This window comes from Ursus americanus, chromosome 12 (genome assembly GCF_024610735.1).
Source record: "Ursus americanus isolate L20-20 chromosome 12, mUrsAme1.1.p, whole genome shotgun sequence".
In the NCBI taxonomy this organism is placed as follows: Eukaryota; Metazoa; Chordata; class Mammalia; order Carnivora; family Ursidae; genus Ursus; species Ursus americanus.
The window spans coordinates 46,048,586-46,068,578 of record NC_142138.1 but is presented as its reverse complement, the minus strand read 5'-3'; the positions used below and the strand labels follow the sequence as shown (position 1 = coordinate 46,068,578).

The window sequence follows — 19,993 nt, the reverse complement described above, 5'->3', positions numbered from 1 at the left end:
CAATATGTGGGGTATGTGTATGTGTGTTTAGTAATCAGATCAAGTCCCCAAAACAAACTCCACTGTCTTGGATTTGGTCTCCTCATTTTACAATTTTTTTGGACATTTTTTATAAGACTGCAACACTGTTTACAACTTCCTGCCTCTTAACCAAAGATTCACTTTAACAAACATATACTAAGCACCCACACTGTGTGGGGTTCTGTAGGATGCACACGGTTGTAAGCGGTGGTGTCCTGGGAAACCAGCACTCCAGGAAAAAAAAAAAAAAAAAGACCTGATTTGTAGCATTTGCCAATTTTTTTGCAATATAAACACTCCCACATGGCTGATTTCAAGCTACCAGTGGTTTAACAACTGACGTACAAGAATCTTGAATACTTAACTTCTCTGGGACAAACATTTAAGAATAAGTTGCCACATGGAGGAAATCGAGGTGCCCCAGACAACAGCCAGTGCCAACTGTCAGCTGTGTGTGGGAAACTATGTTGGTCCAGACGGCCCAGCTGGCTGTGCGGACAAAGTGTGCCCAGGCAGGACCAGCACAAGAACCTCCTAGACGACAAACCAAAGAAGCACGAGAAATTTGAAGCGGTTTATTAAGCCACTAAGTTTAGGGGTGGTTTGTTACATAGCGGTCGCTGACTAATACATGTGAAGTACAGACGGTGTGGGGAAGGGCTGCTCAGTAGAGAAGCAGGAGCCATTTTCAGCCTGCCTTCTTTTGACATCACAGTGCTAGTCACAGGCCTTCTAGGCAATTTTGATCTTTCTTTTTGCAGGAAGCAAGGCTTCTTGGCTACCTGGTGCTGAACATAAACCCTGGCACCTCTGATGCTCTTGGCCCTTTGAATATGCCGCCCGGTTGAATTTTTAACCGGACTGAACAAAGCAAAGGTCCATATTTATAAGCAGTAGTTTTAGGAACATACATTTTATTGAAAATCCAGGACTGATGATTCCCTGAGGTGAGGGGAATCGGACCTGCCATGAGCAAGACCACCCAAAGGCAGCAGAACATTTCATAACACCCTTCTTGTTTTATTGTCTCCTCTGGGTACTGACCTTTCTTATCTGTCCCACCATCCATAACAGACTTTGACCAACTATTACTGATTTGTTAAATATTGACTTGATAGAATAGCTAAGATCCAGGACTCATTTATTCCAGTACACTCCATTCCTAAAGTTAGTATTCTGTGCGGGGCTTACCCTCTGTTTCTGCACACTTTTGCATAGCAGGCCCCAGCCCCTCTAAGGGACTTTCTCCTACTAAAGAGGTCCAAAGACAGGATCTGTCCCCTTGGCCTGTGTATCATTATCCTTGTGAAACACTGGTGACTCCAAAGTATCAGGAACCAGTGAACCAATGAAAAAACATTACCTCAAATATTCAGTTTCCTAAGAAAAGAAAGAAAATGATGATCACAAAAGTCAAGATAGTGTTTCTTCCCAGGAGGAGGGAGAGACTTGATTAGGGAGAGACAGAGAGAGAGGTTTCCAGTAATGTTCTATGTCTTACCTGGGTAGTGGGGTCACATGACATTTGTTTCATAATAATTGTAAGTATTCATGTAATGTTTATACTCTTTTGTGGATGTAGGTTTTATTTCACAATAAGAAAAATAAGTATGGGTGCCTGGCTGACTCAGTCAGTAGAGCATGTGACTCTTGGTCTTGGGGTCACGCGTTCAAGCCCCATGTTGTGTGTAGAGATTACAAAAAATAAAATAAAATCTTCTTAAAAATCAATTTAAAAGTAATGCATTTTCAGGGGCGCTGGGTAGCACAGCGGTTAAGCGTTTACCTTCGGCTCAGGGCATGATCCCGGCGTTCTAGGATCGAGCCCCACGTCAGGCTCCTCCACTATGAGCCTGCTTCTTCCTCTCCCACTCCCCCTGCTTGTGTTCCCTCTCTCGCTGGCTGTCTCTATCTCTGTCAAATAAATAAATAAAATCTTTAAAAAAAAAAAAAAGTAATGCATTTTCTATTCTTATTTCTTATTGCATTACCTGAGAACTTGTGAGAAACGAAGAATCTGGACCCCCCCTCAGACTTACTAAGCATACTGATGCCCATCTGCTCATTAATGATTAAGAAGCACCATCCAAGATTAAAAGACCGTACTTCACCAGCCCTGAGGTATTGGGAAAGTCACCTTATCCTTGCCTTAGTTTCTCGTCTGCGAAATGGGCATCCTACAGCTCTGACCTGCCTTCCAGGCTGCTGTGAGGAGAGTGTGAGAAGGTACACCTGAAGACAGTATCTTGGGATAGAGACTATCCCAAGACAGAGCCCCGATTACAAAGAAGCGAACAATGATCATTCCCTTAAATTTCATTTTTCTGGAATCTTTTTCAAGTTTGATTCTGCCTTGTCAAAACTTGCTTTCCTCCCTGCCCCGAGGGTATCACCCGCTTCGTGACCAGCTGCGGGGGCTCCTCCATGCCCTTCGCAGCACCTCTAGGGCAGAGAGCCTTCTTTCCAAAGGCACCAGGGTCACCAACGAGACTCTCTGACAAATCGAATCCTGTCATATGACAGCAGTGTTCTGGCCTCACCTGGGCAGAGGGATCTGTGAACATGAGGTAAGCAGGCCTCAGACATACTTCGATTGCTCCTGACTCTTGCTTTTTTAAAAAAGCTGCACTCCTGTGCTCTGCACATTGGTAAGACTCAAAAAGTAATAACCATGTGCAGGATTTCATAAGGTACTAAGCCTTCTAAGCTTCGAAACATACTGAACCGTTCGCAAAAGGCCAAATGGACAGATAAAGTGCTTCTTGGTGTGACTGGCCCAGGTTTCTTGCATCAGATTCCTTCTACTGAATTTCAAGAGGTAACATGTTGGTATTTAAAGATGCAATATACACATGCTAGATATTCACTTGTTATGCTTAATTATTCATTCACTCCTGCGCGTCTTTGAAAGCCAGCATGCCGCGGATTCCGTCCTTGGTTGTGTTGGCCTCTACCAGCACGACGTGGGGAGCTGTAGAGGTGTGTGTGCCTATGGGGGAGGTTTTGATGAAAGGAAAACAAGAAAGAAAAAAAAAAAGTGTGTGGTCAAATTTTTATTTTTTATTTATTTTTAAAAAAGATTTTATTTATTTATTTGTCAGAGAGAGCTCAAGCAGGGGGAGTAACAGAGGCAGAGGGAGAAGCGGGCTCCTCACTGAGCAGGGAGCTCGAGGCAGGGTTCCATCCCAGGACCCCGAGATCATGACCTGAGCCGAAGGCAGATGCTTAACGGCCTGGGCCACCATGCACGCTGTGTGATGAAATTTTTAAGAACTCCCCACTGAGCCCACATTTTAGAGTCAGACCTCCTGTTCCAATGCTAGCGGCACCAATTATTAGTTGTGAGACTGGGCAAGTTACTTAACTCCACTGGATCTAATGTTCCTGTCTGTAAAATGGGGACAAAAACATGACCTGCTTTTTAGGTTTACCGTAAAAATTAAATGGGTCTGGCATAGGGCTCTATAAATGATAATTACATAACGATTTTTTTAAAAGATTTTTTTTTTTTTTTAGATTTTATTTATTCATTTTGAGAGTGAAGAGAGAGCACAAGCCAGGGAGAAGAACAGACCCCCACTGAGCAGGGAGCCCGACGCGGGGCTCAATCCCAGGAGCCTGAGATCAAGACCTGAGCCAAACGAAGGTAGATACTTAACCGACTCAGCCACCCAGGCGCCCCAAGATTTATTTATTTATTTTTTACATGATCTCTACGCCCAACGTGGCGCTTAACTCACAACCCTGAGATCAGCAGTCGCACAATCATCCACCTGAGCCAGCCAGGTCCCCCTAATTACACCATGATTAAAGGAAAGAACTAGGGGCACCTGGCTGGCTCCGTCAGTGGAATACGTGACCCTTGATCTCTGTGTTCAAGCCCCACGTTAGATGTAGAGATTACTTAAAAATACAATCTTTAAGGAAAATTAACAAAATAAAGGGACCAGACATCAAATTGGAAAAAACCCGTCAAACTTACTAATGTCACTATCATGACTCCGGATGGCGTTTGTGCTGAAAAGGATTAGCATAGCAAGCCTGAACTGTGAGCCGTGAAGAGGCCTGCTTGCAAGGTTGGCTCTTGGCAGGTGTCCGGGAACTTAGGTTTTGAGAAAGTTCCCATCCTTAGCTGATAAGAGTGGCTCTGCTGTGCCTAAACTGTTTATCAACAACTCGATTTATGCTGAACACCTGCTTTCCTTCTGCGAGCCCGGCATCTGGGTGAATGCCAGGCAGAGGCTGCTTCCTTGTCAAAACCCTGGGCACTGAGTTTCTAATGAGCTTCCCAGTTGGCAACATGGAGAATTCTTTGCCAGGAGGACGAGCATGTCCCGTGTGGCTCCACGGGGAGAGGACCCTTGGAAGCTTGCACCCGGTTTTCCCCAGACTTCACCCATATGCTTCTTCCCTTCGCTGACTGCTTTGTATCCTTTGCCTTGAATACAATGGATTGCTGAGTCCTGTGAGGTCTTCTCAGAATCATTGAACCTGGGGGTGGTCTTGGGGACCTCCCAACATAGCGCTGAACTAGTTGCCTCTGAACAAAAAACATGTTGATAAATGAACACACCACTTCATAAAAAGACTCAGACACATAGGATCTGAAAAACAAAACAAAACAAAACAAAAAGTTCCTGAAGAAGTAAAGGATAAGAATGCTGCCAAGCAGCATACTGTCCTCAATGACCCTTCTCTGAAATTAGGAGCTATTAGGAACCTTTTGGCACTGTAGTTTACTGTAATGTTTAGAATAAAGCAGAAAATGGCAGTGGTGTCATTTACAATTTTTGGATCACTGAGCTTTAAAAGTCCTCTTGCTCCACTCATAACCATTCCTCCCCAGTGGACTTGATTTCGTTCCATTAATGGAGCTAATTTTGATATTCATTGGCAAATCCTGTGTGTTTTAAGAGTGAAATGTTTAAATGTATCATATTCTAGAGATTTCTAGACTAATTGCTCCAGCATCAGTTTGAAACATACTTATTCAACAAGAATTAATTGAATACTTTCTACATGCCAGGCAGACTTGTAAAATTCTTGGGTATAACTTGAATCCTGCTGTTTTCTTTATGATACCGCAGAATGCAGCTTACATGCCCTTGTTAGGCAAGCCTCTCAAAATCCCTTTATTTTCTCTTAAAGATGATCAACAAAAGCATGGATTTGGGGTATGTTGTTATGCTGGGCTTTGTATCAAATGAACTAGTCAAGTGTATTGTTTTCCATCCCTTTGATGAAATGCAGATTTTCCATTAAAGAAGCAAATCCTCCATTTAAAAAGCATTTAATAGAATGGTACTTCTTTCCAGCTGGTTAAATTTAGAACACTGAAAACAGTTTCATGGAAGACCCTTCTCCAAGTGCAGGGTAGAGCGTTTTCATCTGAGGGTGAGCCAGAGGCATTGGTATTTAACGCACACATCCCAAGAGCTCTGGTCCACGCGCAGGAGGGCGGGACACCCACTGGTCCTGGTTTACATAACAGCGGGTGAAGACTGCTGTTGTGCTATTGCTGTGGAGGACGGCCCCTCCCTCGGAGCGCTGGCAGATTTCAGGGAAGGGCCTGGGCCAAATCTGTTAGTATTTTCCTCTGTAAGTCTCAAATCGAGACATTCTCTGATCCTCCTGCGGGCCCTCCCTTTCTGTTCTTTGAAGTAATTTGGACGTCTACAGGCTATAACTGGCAAAAATAATGGAGACGGATAGTAAAGGCACCCAGCTGCAAAAGGGTACGTTAAGTTCAATCAGCGATTATCCACAGAGCATCGGCACCGTGGAAACCCTGAGCTGGGAACAAAAACATGGCCCTTGCCTTCAAGGAGCACGTCATCAGGTGGCTCTTTGGTGTTGAGGAAGAGAGGCCCCCTGGGCCAGCTTATGCAAAGCCAAGGATTTATGATCAGCAAGGGCAAGCAAGCTGCTGGGAGTCAGTAAGAGACTGGAACCAAGAAGTGGGTGCCAACCGAAAGCAGCGTGGCTCTCCCTGTCTCACCGCTGCTTTTTCTCATGGTCTCTATTTCACGCTGACTCGCTAGTGACCAGCTAGCTGTGGGAGCTTGAAACCAGCTAAGACTGCTCGTGGTGTCTCCGCTCCTATGAGGATAGAGTTTTAGTGGGACGCAAGGCCACCCAGCCAAAGGCCACCCTTCCACGCCTCTCTTGCTGCTAACTGTAGCCATTAATTAGGCTCCGGCCAATGCCATACAGACAGGAGCGATACGTACAACTTCCGGGGTATGCTCTTAAATGGAAAGGACTGAGCTCCTCTCGCCTTCCTTTTCCCTCCTTCCTGCCTAGGCGTGGATAGAGATGGCAGGAGACGAAGCCACTGCCTTTGACCTGGGGAAGACAGCTGCCAGTAGAGGATGTGGGAGCCGGGAGGTAGGAGCTTGGGTCCATGGAACTCCATGGACTCTTATATGAAAGGAAAACATGCTTCTATCTCGTTTAAGCTGGGGTTATCTTGGGTCTTTATTTTTTTTAAAGATTTTATTTAGCTGAGACAGAGAGCACAAGCAGGGGGAGGAACACGGGGCGAGGGAAAGAATCTCAAACAGACTCGGCAGAGCGCAGAGCCCAACGTGGGGCTCCACCTCATGACGCTGAGACCGCCACCCGAGCCGACACCAAGAGTCGGACGCTTACCCGACTGAGCCGCCCAGTGCCCCGCTTTGGTTCTTTATTAAAGTCGCTGGAACCTGGAACCTAACTAATAAAGCTGCTGTATCTGTTTTCTACATATAAAATGGAACGTGATCACCTTACAGCTTCTGCATTTAGAAGACTTAAGTTGAAGTGACCGACCAAGACTCAGATACCCAGGCAAGAGAATCGATCGCCCCATCTGGGTCTTCTGGTAGCTAAGCTGTCAGGGGAGAGTCCAGGGATCCGAGGCGCGCTGCTGGGGCTCAGCCTGCGGGCGGGGTGAAGTGAGGGGTCTTCAGAGCAGGGCTGTCTGCTTCATTGACCCCGGCTTCTGTCCTGAGACTAACCGTTCCTAGAGACACATATCTATTATTTCAGAAATAAATAATTCACAACCAGTCAAAGTGAAGTATACGCATTAAGTGGCTTAGTGAGTGAGAAGGAAATCTCAGAAATTGGAAGGGAAACCAACATCACTCTCCCAATTAATAAGGTCTCTTGTGGATGTGAGGCGGACTGGGCAGCTATGGGGCGACCTCGTCCTCCCACACACATCTTCCGTGGCTGCTCATTCTGCCAAAGAGGATGACAGTCCCAAATAAGAAGAAAGGCTCTCTGGTCATGCATAGTCAAGGAGCTATGTTCTCCTGCTGGACCCCCAAACCACATGTAATTCGTGTGAGGTGTTTTGGGTAGGTAGGGGGGAGTTTTAGCTGGAAGCAAGGAATGTCAGACTGAAAAGCAGCACTTTGAGGGTATTGGTGGGTTCTCCCCAGGAAGTGAGATGGTAGCAATGAAGAATGCTTTTCCTGATGAGGACAGGGGATTCTGTGTGTTTGTCATCTTGTCCCTTCCCCCAGGCTCTCTGCCCTTGCAGCCAGCAACCAGCAGGAGGGGGTGATAGTTCAAGAATGGGCTCTGGTGTCCCGCTAAGTCACCTGGCAGGTCACCCCCTCCAGGCCAGTTTCTTTGATTTCTTCTATGGAAGGAATATGATAGTACCGTGTCACGGGGTTATGTGAGGACTGACAGAGGTAATATGTAGAAAGTGCTCAAAACAGTGCCTGGCACTAAGTGCTGTGTATGTTAACTATCACTATTAATTAAGCCTCTAATAATCATTATTATTCTTTCATTAAGCAAATGCTTATTAAGCCCCTGCTTGGCTTCAAGAGTAAGAGACCCAGACTTGCCCAAAGTCTCACAACTGAGAAGTATTGGTGCTGGTTTCGACTAGGTGGGTCCGCTTCCCAAAGGGGGGTGTGGGGGGCTTTGAGGGGAATTCTTATCATTTCAACACACACCCTTCCTCCTTTCTTTTTTTCCTTTCTTTTAATATGGACACCATAGATGCAAAAGAATTAGTCTCTAAATTTCAGGAGCACACAGTCTAGTGAAAAGAGAGGCTAGACCATTATAATATACTGCAATCATGTCTATGACAGAGGTCAAAAACAAAAAGTCATAGGAACCCAGAGTGGGTGCTTAACCAGAATCAGAGGAGCAGGGATGGCTTCCTGGAGGAGGTGATTAATGAGCCTAGTAGGCTAAAGCCACGTAAAGCAGAAGATGACATACGGAAAAGGCTTTATCTGGACATAACTCTTTTCCTAAATTACTAAAAGCGGTCACTGCCTAGAACATAGGACGCGAAGGTGGAGCACACAGGGCTTGGAGAGCATTTCTTTGTTGTTTGTGGTGTGTGTGTGTGTGTGTATTTCCAGGCTGCTTATGAGTGAGACGTTCCATATGAAAAGGGTTTTGTAAACTCCAACATGTTTGGAGTTGATCCTGGAAGCACAGGTGAGTCCTGGAAAAGTAACTGGATGTGCTGCTGTCCTTGGGCACCTGGGTTTGGGTTAAATCAAAGACAGAAGGACAAATGTTGACTTTTCTGACTCATTTCGGACAGTAAAATGCAAGCAAGGGAAGCCGTGACTTTGAAGTCGTGGACTTTGTCTTGCTGACTCCTGTCTCTCTAAAGTCTAGGGCAGAACTTGGCACACAGTAAACACCGAACAGACATTGGCTGAATGAATGAATGAATGAATGAATGAATGAATGAGTTGGACGAAAAGATGTGTGTATTTTAAGAGCACCGTTTGCCAACGTTCATTTATCTTTTGTGGGTTGATGCTGACTAGAACAGTATTTTTGGCTTGCATCTGAAGGAGCTGACAAATTATTAAGTTATATATTGACCAGGCTTTTGGATGGTCATATATGTGACTCAGCAGTCCTAAGGAGGTAACACTGCATGCTTTTTAAATTGAGGTATAATTGACTACACTGCCATTTTAACTCCTAAATAGTCAGTGTGGCCACCAGCTGCACACTCAGAGCCCAGGGAGGAACCAGTCAGGAACAGGTCCGTAACATGACCCCTGTTGCATGGAGGTAAGATGTCATAGGAAGTCGGGGGATAACATATGAAGAGGATCAGACTATGCCACCCCAAAATATGTAGCTTTGGCATAAGGGTTATTTTGAGGTGAAGGCAATTAAGAATCCGCAGACATGGGAGGAACTCTGTGCCCTTCCCGCTTCTGCCTAAAATCAGGGCACAGATTTCCCTTTGGGAAGGTCTCCCCGCTCCTGTCTTCTGTACCAGGAAGAGAAGAGCTATTCTTAATCCCTGGAGAATCTTATCACTGGAGTTTGCATAACAAACCTTACTAAAATAACCCTTATCTCCATGCATTTCCCCCGTGTATTTACCTTCCCACAATATAACACCCCTAGAAGCCAAAATCTTCTAACTTCCCGCCTTGTCCCTTCTCCACCATTTATTGCCCCATGTTAAAATGGTATGGAAGTGCTCAAGCCTGACCCTGTTCTTCGTTCTTCGGGTTTTCACTTCTCCTCTGGGACGCTCCCCTGTGCGTGCGGATAAATTTGTGCTGTTTGTCTGTCTTGCTGCTTTAATTTACAGTCATCATTTACAAAACCCAAGAGGTTGGGGGAAACGTTTCCCTCCCCTGCTCATGCATGATAGGAGGGTGACCATGACTGAGGCTAGTTGTGTGATAATGACGAATCGTGCTTTAACTCACCGGTACCAAGATCAGAATAAGTCAATAAATGGAGTATAAGATAAATAATTGAGGGTTAGGTTTTAATGAAGTAAGTGCAATTTTACCTTGGGAACATATGTTTAAAAAATAATAATATAGCAGCACCTCAGTGGCTCAGTCAGTTAAGCGTCTGCCTTCGGCTCAGGTCCTGATCCTAGGGTCCTGGGATCGAGTTCCGCGTTGGGCTCCCTGCTCAGCGGGGAACCTGCTTCTGCCTCTCCCTCTGCCACTCCTCCCTGCTTGTGCTGTGTGTGTGTGTGTGTGTGAAATAAATAAATGGAATCTTTTAAAAAAAGTAGTAATATACAGTTGACCCTTGAACAACATGGGTTTGAACGGGGTGGGTCCCTTATATGCAGATTTTTTACAGTGCAGGACTGTAAGAGAAAATGTATTTTCTCTTCCTTATGATTTTCTTAATAACATTTTTTCTCTCACTTATTTTATTGTAAGATACAGTATATAAAAAGATCCAAAAATGTGTTAATCAACTGTTATGTCAACAGTAGGCTAATTATTAAGATTCTGGGAAGTCAAAAGTTATATGTGGATTTTCGAGCATGGGGGTGAGGTAAGGGGTCAGAGTTCCTAACCCCTGCATTGTTCAAGGGTCAACTGTCAATGAAATTTCATGTAACCACATGAGACAAATATTTTTGTTTTATTTCTCCTATATGACTTATGGCAGGACAGGAGTAAAACCAAGCGACTCAAAGGCAAATTTTAACAGCTGAAATGGATTTTTGTTGTTGTTGTTGTATTGGGAATAATGCGTATAAATCCTTCCCATACCCTCTTCATGCTGAAATTAAAGTGTACCTGCATCACTTTTCAAAGCAGTTTCCTTGAAAAGTTTTTGAAAAAAGACTAGGTGAGGCCAAAATGTTTTTTAAACCTGTGATCATGATCCAAGCATTTTAAAATGCAAAATTGGAGAAAGAAATGGAAACTAGTAAAGTAGCCACTTCAAAACACACAAAAAAGAGTGGAAAAAATTTTTCCTACTGTGTTGACCACATTCCTCCCCTAAGTAATAAGGATTTTATTTGAACAAGCATAATAATATAATAGGTGCTTATTTATTTAGAATGGCTAGAAAATGAGCCCACCTACTTAATTTCATTTTTTGGGTGAGTTATCAGATACACCACTCAAGAATTTTTATTTTTAAGTCACCTCAATACTTATCTGGGCTTATTTTAATCTCTCTTTAATTCAGAAAACAAGCACAGAAGGATTTTTCAGGACCTTTAGTCCAGAGTGAAGGACCTTACTCCTTCAAGGCCAAGCTCCTCTGTAGCAGGCAATACCTTGCTTGATCTGACCTCCGGGGAGGCGGGGGCAGGCAAAGTCGGTGAAGGGGATTAAGAGGTCTAGGGCTGGAGTTATAAAATAAAAAAGTCATGGGGATGTAATGTACAGCATAGGGAATATAGTCAGTGATATTGTAATAACCTTGTATGGTGACAGGGTGAATAGACTTAGTGTGGGCATCATTTCAAAATATATAAAAACATCAAATCGCTATGATGTGTACCTGAAACTAATAGGATATTTGTATGTCAATTATATTTCAATTAAAAAAATGAACTTATAGGAACAGAAAGGAGATTGATGGTTACCAAGGGTTAAGGGAGGTGGAGGAAATGGGGTGATGTTGGTGAAAGGGTATGAACTTTCAGTTATAGGATGAATAAGTTCCGGGGATCTAACATACAGCGTGGGGACTACAATGAACAATACTGTATTGTGTGCTCAAGAAAGCTGTTCTGAGAGTAAAACTGAAGTGTTCTCACCACCAACGGTAAAAATGTAATGATGTGAGGTGAGGAATGTTCATTAACCTTATTTTGGTAAACATTCCACAATAGATAAGTCTATCAAAAAAACATGTTGGACACTTTAAATGTACACAGTGTTATATGTCAATTATATCTCAATAAAGCTGGAAAAGAGCTGGAGAAAAGGGAAGAAAAAATGCTCTCTACAAAATCCATTCTGTTAGAAGCCTGCTGTTTTTCATTCCTTGATGTCTTGGACGGCGGCTGTGTGTTAGATGTGGGGTACAGTGTTGAAGGGAATGGCTCCTGCCCTTCTGGAGTTTATAATCTCATGAAAAAGAAAAGAAAGCTTCAGTTAGTTTAACTTTCTGTTTACTATATTGATGCTTTTAATATTATTGAATGAAATGCCTATTTTCCAGATGTCTTCATTGCCAAAAGCTAAACACGTTTATTTCAAGAAACAGGTGCTGAGCAACTTGTAGCATAATCTGGAAGTACTCTCCTTTGTCAGAACGGTGCTACGTGCAGAAATTGAGACCATTAGATCCTTAGAGAATGATTCCCACTGCCACCTAGAGTGAAAAGGGGTTGCATTTCAATAGGAAACTCTGGCCTTTACATTTTGGAGTAAACAAGTTTACAAAGGAATTAAATGCATTAGTATTTTGATACCATCTTAAATTACCCACGATTTTTGATAAGCAACAAAGATTGGAATGTGACACTGGAACGCGAGTCATTCTGTACTTTGACATGGTTGCTGAGCTGAGTTTCGGGCTGTTAATCCTACTCCCTACAAGCGGAAGCTTTTGGACCACATCCTTATCGAAATCAAGAGCACAAGTTCTTATAAAGAAGCTGAAATTAAGCAGCTGTATTTGATAGAGGTGGAGGGTCCTGAACCTTACTGATCCCTTTTCCCCTTGAGAATTAATGAAAAGAATAGGGTCCATCTCAGAAAGATGTGGTTGAGCACAGTCCACACACACAAATCATTGTATGAAAGTCCTGTGAAGGCTGTGAACGCCTGACTGGGGCCTCTCCCGTCCTTCCTGAACTCCTTCTCCAGACTGCCGAGTTCTAGGGCAGCTGGTGAGGCATTTGTGTTATTCTGTACACCGAACTGCCAACAGTCAGCAATTTCTCTGATCCTGGATGACAATAGATAAAATCACTAGAATATCACCGGTTGCTCCAAGCGGGAATGAGGCAAGATGAAGGTAAAAGGAGAGAGTAGACAAAGAGAATGAGTGATGCATGAACAAATAAGGGGATGAAGAGAGGAAGAAAGATAAAGAGAAGGGAACGTGGAGGCAGGAAGTGGGTGATCTGGATGATGGGGACAGGTGGCCGGCCCTTGCTTCTGAAAGTCTGGAAGAAGCCCTCGCTTCCCCCAGCTGCTGCGAGCCCCCGTGACTCCATGAACTCTCATCTCTCCAGCTCTCCTGGCCCCCTGGTTCCTTCATACCCCAGTGGATTCTCCCCCTGCTTCTGTCAGCCCAGCTGCCTGCTTGTTAAGGACTGCCCCGCTGCCCTGCTTCCTTCCACTATGGATAGCTTTCTACTCCTGCTGCCTCCATTGCTGCACCAGCTCCTCCCTTTCTTGCCCAATAATTAAGATTTCTACTCGACCTGTGGTCCTGAGGCTTCTCACTGAGAAGTACCATAGTGAAAAATAAAATGGTCTTTTTTTTTTTTTTTAAGTAGACTCCACTTCCGACGTAGGGCTTGAACTCATGACCCTGAGATCAAGAGTTGCATGCTCTACTGACTGAGCCAGCCAGGCATCCCTAAAATGGCCTTTCTTTTTTTTTTTTTTTTTTTTTCAAGATTTTATTTATTTATTCAACAGAGACAGAGACAGCCAGCGAGAGAGGGAACACAAGCAGGGGGAGTGGGAGAGGAAGAAGCAGGCTCATAGCGGAGGAGCCTGATGTGGGGCTCGATCCCATAATGCCAGGATCACGCCCTGAGCCGAAGGCAGACGCTTAACCGCTGTACCACCCAGGCGCCCCTAAAATGGCCTTTCTTATCTTCATTTTATGTAGTTACTCACTTCCCCCTTGGAACTCTCTTCTATGGGGAAAAATAATTAAGATTTGCTTTGGGGAGCCTGGCTGGCTCAGTGGGTAGAGCATGCAACTCTTAATTTTGGGGTTGTGAGTTTGAGCCCCAAGTTGGGTGTAGAGATTATTTAAAAAATAGATAAGTAAAACCAGGGGTGCCTGGGTGGCTCAGTTGGTTAAGCGTTTGACTCTTGATTTCGGCTCAGATCATGATCTCAGGGTCATGAGATGGAGCCCCAAGTTGGGCTCCAGGCTGAGCGTGGAGCCTCCCTAAAATTCTCTCTCTCCCTCTGCCCCTCCCACTGCCCCCTCCAACGCCTGCACACTTAGGCGCATTCTCTAAATAAATGAAACCATATTATTAGTAAACTTAAAAAAAATAAAATCTTAAAAATCTCCAACTCTCTCCTATGTTGTTTTCTGAGTTCATTTTAGTGATTTTCTTTGTACTTAGTTATTTCATTTGCTCCATCTCTTTTTTTTCCCTCTAAATTTAAGCCATCCCAGAGCTGAGCTCCTTTTTATTTTCTATATACATGCCATCCCTGAGGAAACTATGGGTTATAATGATGTAGCATAATGTGGTAAGAAAAACATGGGTTTCAGAAGCAGAAAAAAAATAAATTCTGGTTCTAGTATCACTGCTGTGTGACCTTGAACAAGATACCAACCTCTCTGAGCCTGTTTCTTCCATCTCAAAAAAAACTGAGGACAGTCATAGCTCCCTGGAATTGTTTTCGTGAAGATTAAATGGGATAAGATTTGTAAGAAAGTGCTTGTCATGATCTTTCATTGAGCAAACACGTTGACCAGCGACTATATGCCGGACTCAATTTACTGAGAAATGAAGCAATCAAAGATACACAGTTTTCTGCCCTAAATCTACCCACAATCTAGGATGGACACTGGCATGTAAACACATAAATCAAATACACTGTGTCAGGAGCAACAATAAGAACATTTACAAAATAGAGAGGAGACACAAGAAAAGAAGACAAATAAACCTACTGGAGGCTTGTGAGACAAGGAAGGCTTTTGGGAAAAAGTGATATTTGTGTTGGATTTTGAAGAATAAATTTTTTTTAGGATTTTTTTTTTTTTGGAGGATAAATGTTAACAAATAGAAGCAGAGAAAACTGCTAATGCGGACACACCTAAGTGTGAAACGGCCTGGACTATTGAGGCTGGAGAGGCAGAGCGAGGCCAGATAATAGGGTGCTATAATAGCGGCAGTAACATCCTACTATTGAGCGATGACTGTGCCAGGCGCTGCCACATAGTTGAGCACTTTGCATCCATCATTTCTTGAAATCCTCCTTACAGCAACCCTGGCAGTGGAGAGCTTGGCTTGGGCCTGGGGCCAAATGAAGAGCCACTGGACTTTCAAGTAGGGTGGATACCATGCTACTTTTTGCCTCTATGAATTTGACTACTCTAGGTACCTCAGAAAGTGGAATCATATCGTATTTGTCTGTTTGTGACTGGCTTATTTTGCTGAGCGTAATGTCCTCATTCGTTTGTCCATGTTGTCACATGAGTCAGAATCTCCTTCCTTTTCAAGGCTGAATAATATTCCACCAGACGCTGAAGGGCAGCAGATTTTACCACCTCAAAATGTGTCCTTTTGTGACATAAGGTTTATTGTGAACTAAAACCATTCAAAACCCAGCAGATTCAGGCAAAAGCTCTTTACCTCCCCTTCAACTGCCTAAGTTTGCGTTGAAAAGGGGGCCTATACCAGGAAGAGAACTCTTACTACAGATGCCTTTTACCCGAGAAACTTATCTCTGTAACAGGGAAACCTTTGTTTTCCAAACATTTCTTCTGCCTTCCTGTGAATGGCCTTTCTTCCCTTTGTCTCCCCAGATCCTTACCCTTTTCCTTAGCTCCATAATATTATATGAACCTCAATTACCTGGCTGTCCTTTGAGTCTTCAGATCTTTACGGGGCTTCCCTATGTATGCAGTTAAGTTTGCTCTTCTCTGTTAATCTGTCTCATATCAATTATATTATTAGACCAGTTGAAGAACCTAGCAGGGAAGAAGGGAAAATTTTTCCACTCCTTCAATATACAGAGCACATTTTGTTCATCCATTCATTCATTGATGGACACTTGGGTAGTTTCCACCTTTTGACTATTGTGAATAGTGCTGCTATGAACCTGATTGCACCAATATCTCCACATGATCCTGCTTTCAAGTGTTTTGGGTATATACTCAGGAGTGGAATTCCTGAACCTTATGGTAGTTCTATTTTTAATTTATTTAAAAAATTTTTTTTTTTAATTTTATTGTTTTTAGAAAATCCATGCACTAAGGCATAGGTTTTGAAGATGAATCTGGAAGAGGAAGGCTGGGGTCAGGATATCATTCCCTGGCCACAGATGATAAGAACCTCAATTCCAGGCTGTTGAGAAGGGAAGGAAAAGAATAGGTAAGCAACTGATGAACACTTGATGCCTCACTGGCTTCAGAGAAGGAAAACGTAGCGTTCCGGATGACTTCCTTATAGGGTCTCTCCAGATTTGGGAGAGCTGGAGCTTAGACAATTCTAGGTGTCATCTTTGAGACAAAAGAATAAAAAAGAATGAATAGTTTCATTTAATCCAACTATTTAATTCATTTAACAGTTTTAAATTTAAATTTAATTTAAAGTGGAGTGGTGGGGACTCCTCAAAAGGACATGCAGTGCAGCCAAAAAAAAAAGAGCAGATGTACCTTGTAAGAGTGGTTTCAGATTCCTGAGGGAGCTAGGACGTTGATTTTTGAGAAATCCTAAAGCAGGCCTGGTTTCAAATCCCAGTTCTGCTCTCTATTAACCATTTGACTTTGGCCAAGTTGTATATCCTTTCTCACTGAATCTTAGTTTCTGATTGTAAATCGGAATAGATAGTATTTACCATTACAGGGTTGTTGTGAGTGATATCTATAAGTGAGGTGACCATAGAATTTATCATCTAAACAGGGACACTTCTGAGAGTGAAAAGGAAGACTATTAAGGAGATTTACCAGAACTGTTGTGAAACAAAAAAATGTTAGTAGTACCATAGTTCACTCTCAAAAGCATCCCTATTTGGGTAATAAATTATACAATCTCACTGCCCATAATACATCTCTAATGGTGCTTAGCACAGAGTAGGTGCTGGTCTTAGCCTCCTGTGAGCCTTCTAAGGTCCCCTCTGCCTTTAATACAACTGACTGATGCCTTCATAGTTCCTTGTCATTCTCCTGCATTGTGGATTTATAGGATGTATCCTCCAAAACATTTGTTACTACTGTCCTGGTGGCAAGATATGTGACAATATGATCCACAGATCTGTATCTGTGAGAGAATCTTTTCTATACAACTCCCCAGCGACTGCTTAAAATGGGAATTTGGAAAGGTAGCATTGACCTCTTTTAGAGACTTTATTTCAGTTCAAAGTGTTCTGCGTGTTAAAGGCGTTTCCAGCTAAAATACTTAGGATTGTTGGGACACACCCTGGAGGGCATTTTGTAATGTGAAATTTCACTTAAACTTGAGCATTTGCTGACACATCCTATTGTTACAAGTTGGTCAGGATTTTCTAAATCTAGCCTGGCAGGAATAAATTAAAGAAAACACAAAATATGGGCAGAAGACTGAACAAACATTTGATGAAAAAGGTACATAGATGACAAGCACATTAATTTATTTTATTTATTTAATTTAATTAAAATTAAAACTACAATGAGATACCACTTCACACCTACTAGAATGGCTAAACTTAAAAAGACTGATCATACCAAGTGTTGGTGAGGGTTTAGAGGAACTGGAACTCTTATATACTGCTGATGGGAATGCAAAATGGTACAATCACTCTGGAAAAATTAGCAATTTCTTAAAAAATTAAATACATATCTTTCATATGATCCAGCCATTCCACTCGTATTTATCCATGAGAAATGAAAGCATAGGTCCATAAAAAGACTTGCACATGAATGTTCATACAGCTTTATTTGCAAGAGTGAAAAACTGGAAACCCAAATATTCAATAAGGGAATGGATATATAGACTGTGATATGCCCTTACCATAGAATACTACTCGGCAATAAAAAGGAATGAACTATTGATATATGCTACAACATGCGTGAATCTCAGTAATTCGGCTGAGTGAAAGAAACCAGTTAAAATGGAATATACAACGTATGGTTCTAGGAAACACACTGATATGTAGAGACAGAAAGCCTATCAGTGGTTGTTTGGTCAGGTAGGGTAGCGAAGAGGAGAAAGAGGGAAGGGTTACGAAAGATCCACTTTTAAGTAGACAGTGGCATTACATATACTTCCGTTGTTTTGTGACTATCATTGCTAACCATTTCCAGAGCTTTCTCATCATTCCGAACTACAACTCTGTACCTATTAAACAATAACTCCCATTAAACAAAACTCATCTTTATGTCTGTTTTTCATGACAAAATTGAGTATAGTTCTTGAACATTCTATAACCAATGACCTTTAAGTAGATTAAAATGATTGTGACTATGTTTTCCATCTCTACTGTACCTCAAATCTGGCCACCACTTCTCACACTCAAAAGAAAAGTGGGTGAGGTTTTGTGTATGACACATGGCCACTATCACACTACTGGAAAAACAGCCCAAACCGCTTGTCTCGCTAATTGTGTCATTTGTGTGGGAAGAATGACCTAATTACCATTACTGCCTCCTGTCTAAATTAGCAAATCACATATAAATCATTCACTTTCCTCCCTATTAGCCTCCCCCACCCTCCCACCCCTCCACCCCTAGTCATTCCAAAGTCCATAGCCGTTTTCTGCATTTTCTTTTAAAGTTGCCTTATTCTTTTCTATTCCAGGATGGCTCAACTGTGGTAAGATGTTTGGCTTCTCTTCTGATCCCATGATTTCTTCTGGCACAGTAGCTGGGGGTTGGTAAACAAAACTCTTATACTAGGATCTCAGGGGTTGAAACATGTCCTAGGTGTGCCCAGGAAAGTGATAATAAGAGGTGAAGTTTTGCACATGGGCAGACCTTGGTCAAGATACTTAGGTCTTTGAGTTTCATTTTTCTCATCTCTGCAACGGATATGATGTCTACTTACTAGCTGTTGGTAAGGGTAAATGAGATAATGTTTGGAAGACGTCTGGTACAGTGCTAGGAGCTCAGGCGAATGATGAAAGTTATGCTCCCTTCCTCTTATGTATCAAATTACTTGGAGATCGGAGGATAAGAAAGTGGTGGGTAGGAAGTAGAACCATGAAAGAACGAAGGCCGCTTCTGGCCCAAAAGACGATACTTATCTCTGTACAAAGGTCTCCTATTCAAAGAGACCACTAGCTTAAAAATAAAATTTAAAAAGTAGAACAACAGCCACCTGGGTGTTTGGACTAGCTTAATTCCGGATAAAGATGCTTGTAAAAAGGAGCTGGTGCGAATCCAGAAAAGGACTTGAAATGCCCCAGGCTTTGCCATGGCACAGTCCCCAGTTTTTTTCCGCATTGCATTTAGAGGTTTAGAGACAGAGTGAGCTCAAATTTGGCCAAAAGCCTTGACTGTTCCCGCGGTGGCAGCGGGGTAGAGGTCAGACCAACAGGTGTGGGAGACTGTGAGGTAGGGAGGAAGGAGCAGGTGTCGGAGGCCCCCGCCCCCTTCTCTGGCACAGGGTCTCCGAGGCTGCTCGTGGTGTTCCCAGCAGCGGGTAGAGAAGCCCTGCCCCGTATCAGAGCGCTCTGGGCCGGGAGCGGGGAAAAGACCCTGGTGGGCTTCCCACCCTCGGCCAGCCCCGAGCGCGGCGGCGGATGCCTGGAAGTTGACGTGCAGGCTGCGCCGCTGGGAAGCCCCTAGGCGCCGGACGCCGGGGCTGGGCCTGCTCCAGTCCCCGGGCCTGGCCTCCGCCCGCGCCGCCCAGCCCTCGGCCCAGCTGGGAGGAGGGGCCCCCTAGCCGCGGGTCTCCGTGGCGTGAGGACTGGGGCGGGGGCCCGAAACCCGCGCCGGGAGAGAGCGTGGCGCTCGTGGCCCTTCAATTGGCCGGCCCGCCCCCTGGTCGGAGCAGCGCGAGGAGGCGCCTCTCCATTGGCCCGGCCCGTCGGCCAATCCCTGAAGGCCCGGGGGAGGGGGTGGGGGCAGTTTGTGGGGGACTCGGGAGCGGAGCGGGAGGCTCTGCGGGACCCAGTCGGACCGAGCCGCTGAGGCACCGCCCGCGCCCCACCGCCGCGTCTGGGCGTCTCCTGCGCCGCCCAGGGGAGCAAGCTCCGAGCATCTCGCGCTGCGGCCACTCCTCGGGGCCAGGAGCGGGGAAGCCGAGTCCGAGAAACCCCCAGACCCGAGCGCAGCCTCTTCTCGCCGCCCGAACCACCATGACCCACTTCAACAAGGGCCCTTCTTACGGGCTTTCGGCCGAGGTCAAGAACAAGGT

General features: G+C 44.1%; 1 protein-coding gene across 1 annotated transcript in view; it reads left to right on the top strand.

Annotated features, from left to right (window-relative positions):
- The first annotated feature begins 19,702 nt into the window (after positions 1-19,702).
- Positions 19,703-19,993, top strand: part of CNN3 (calponin 3) — a 28,850-nt gene continuing 28,559 nt past the window's right edge. The window contains exon 1 of the mRNA XM_045801737.2: positions 19,703-19,991. Coding sequence (XP_045657693.1) covers positions 19,935-19,991 — 57 coding nt within the window. The 5' untranslated portion in view covers positions 19,703-19,934. The remainder of the gene's footprint in view (positions 19,992-19,993) is intronic.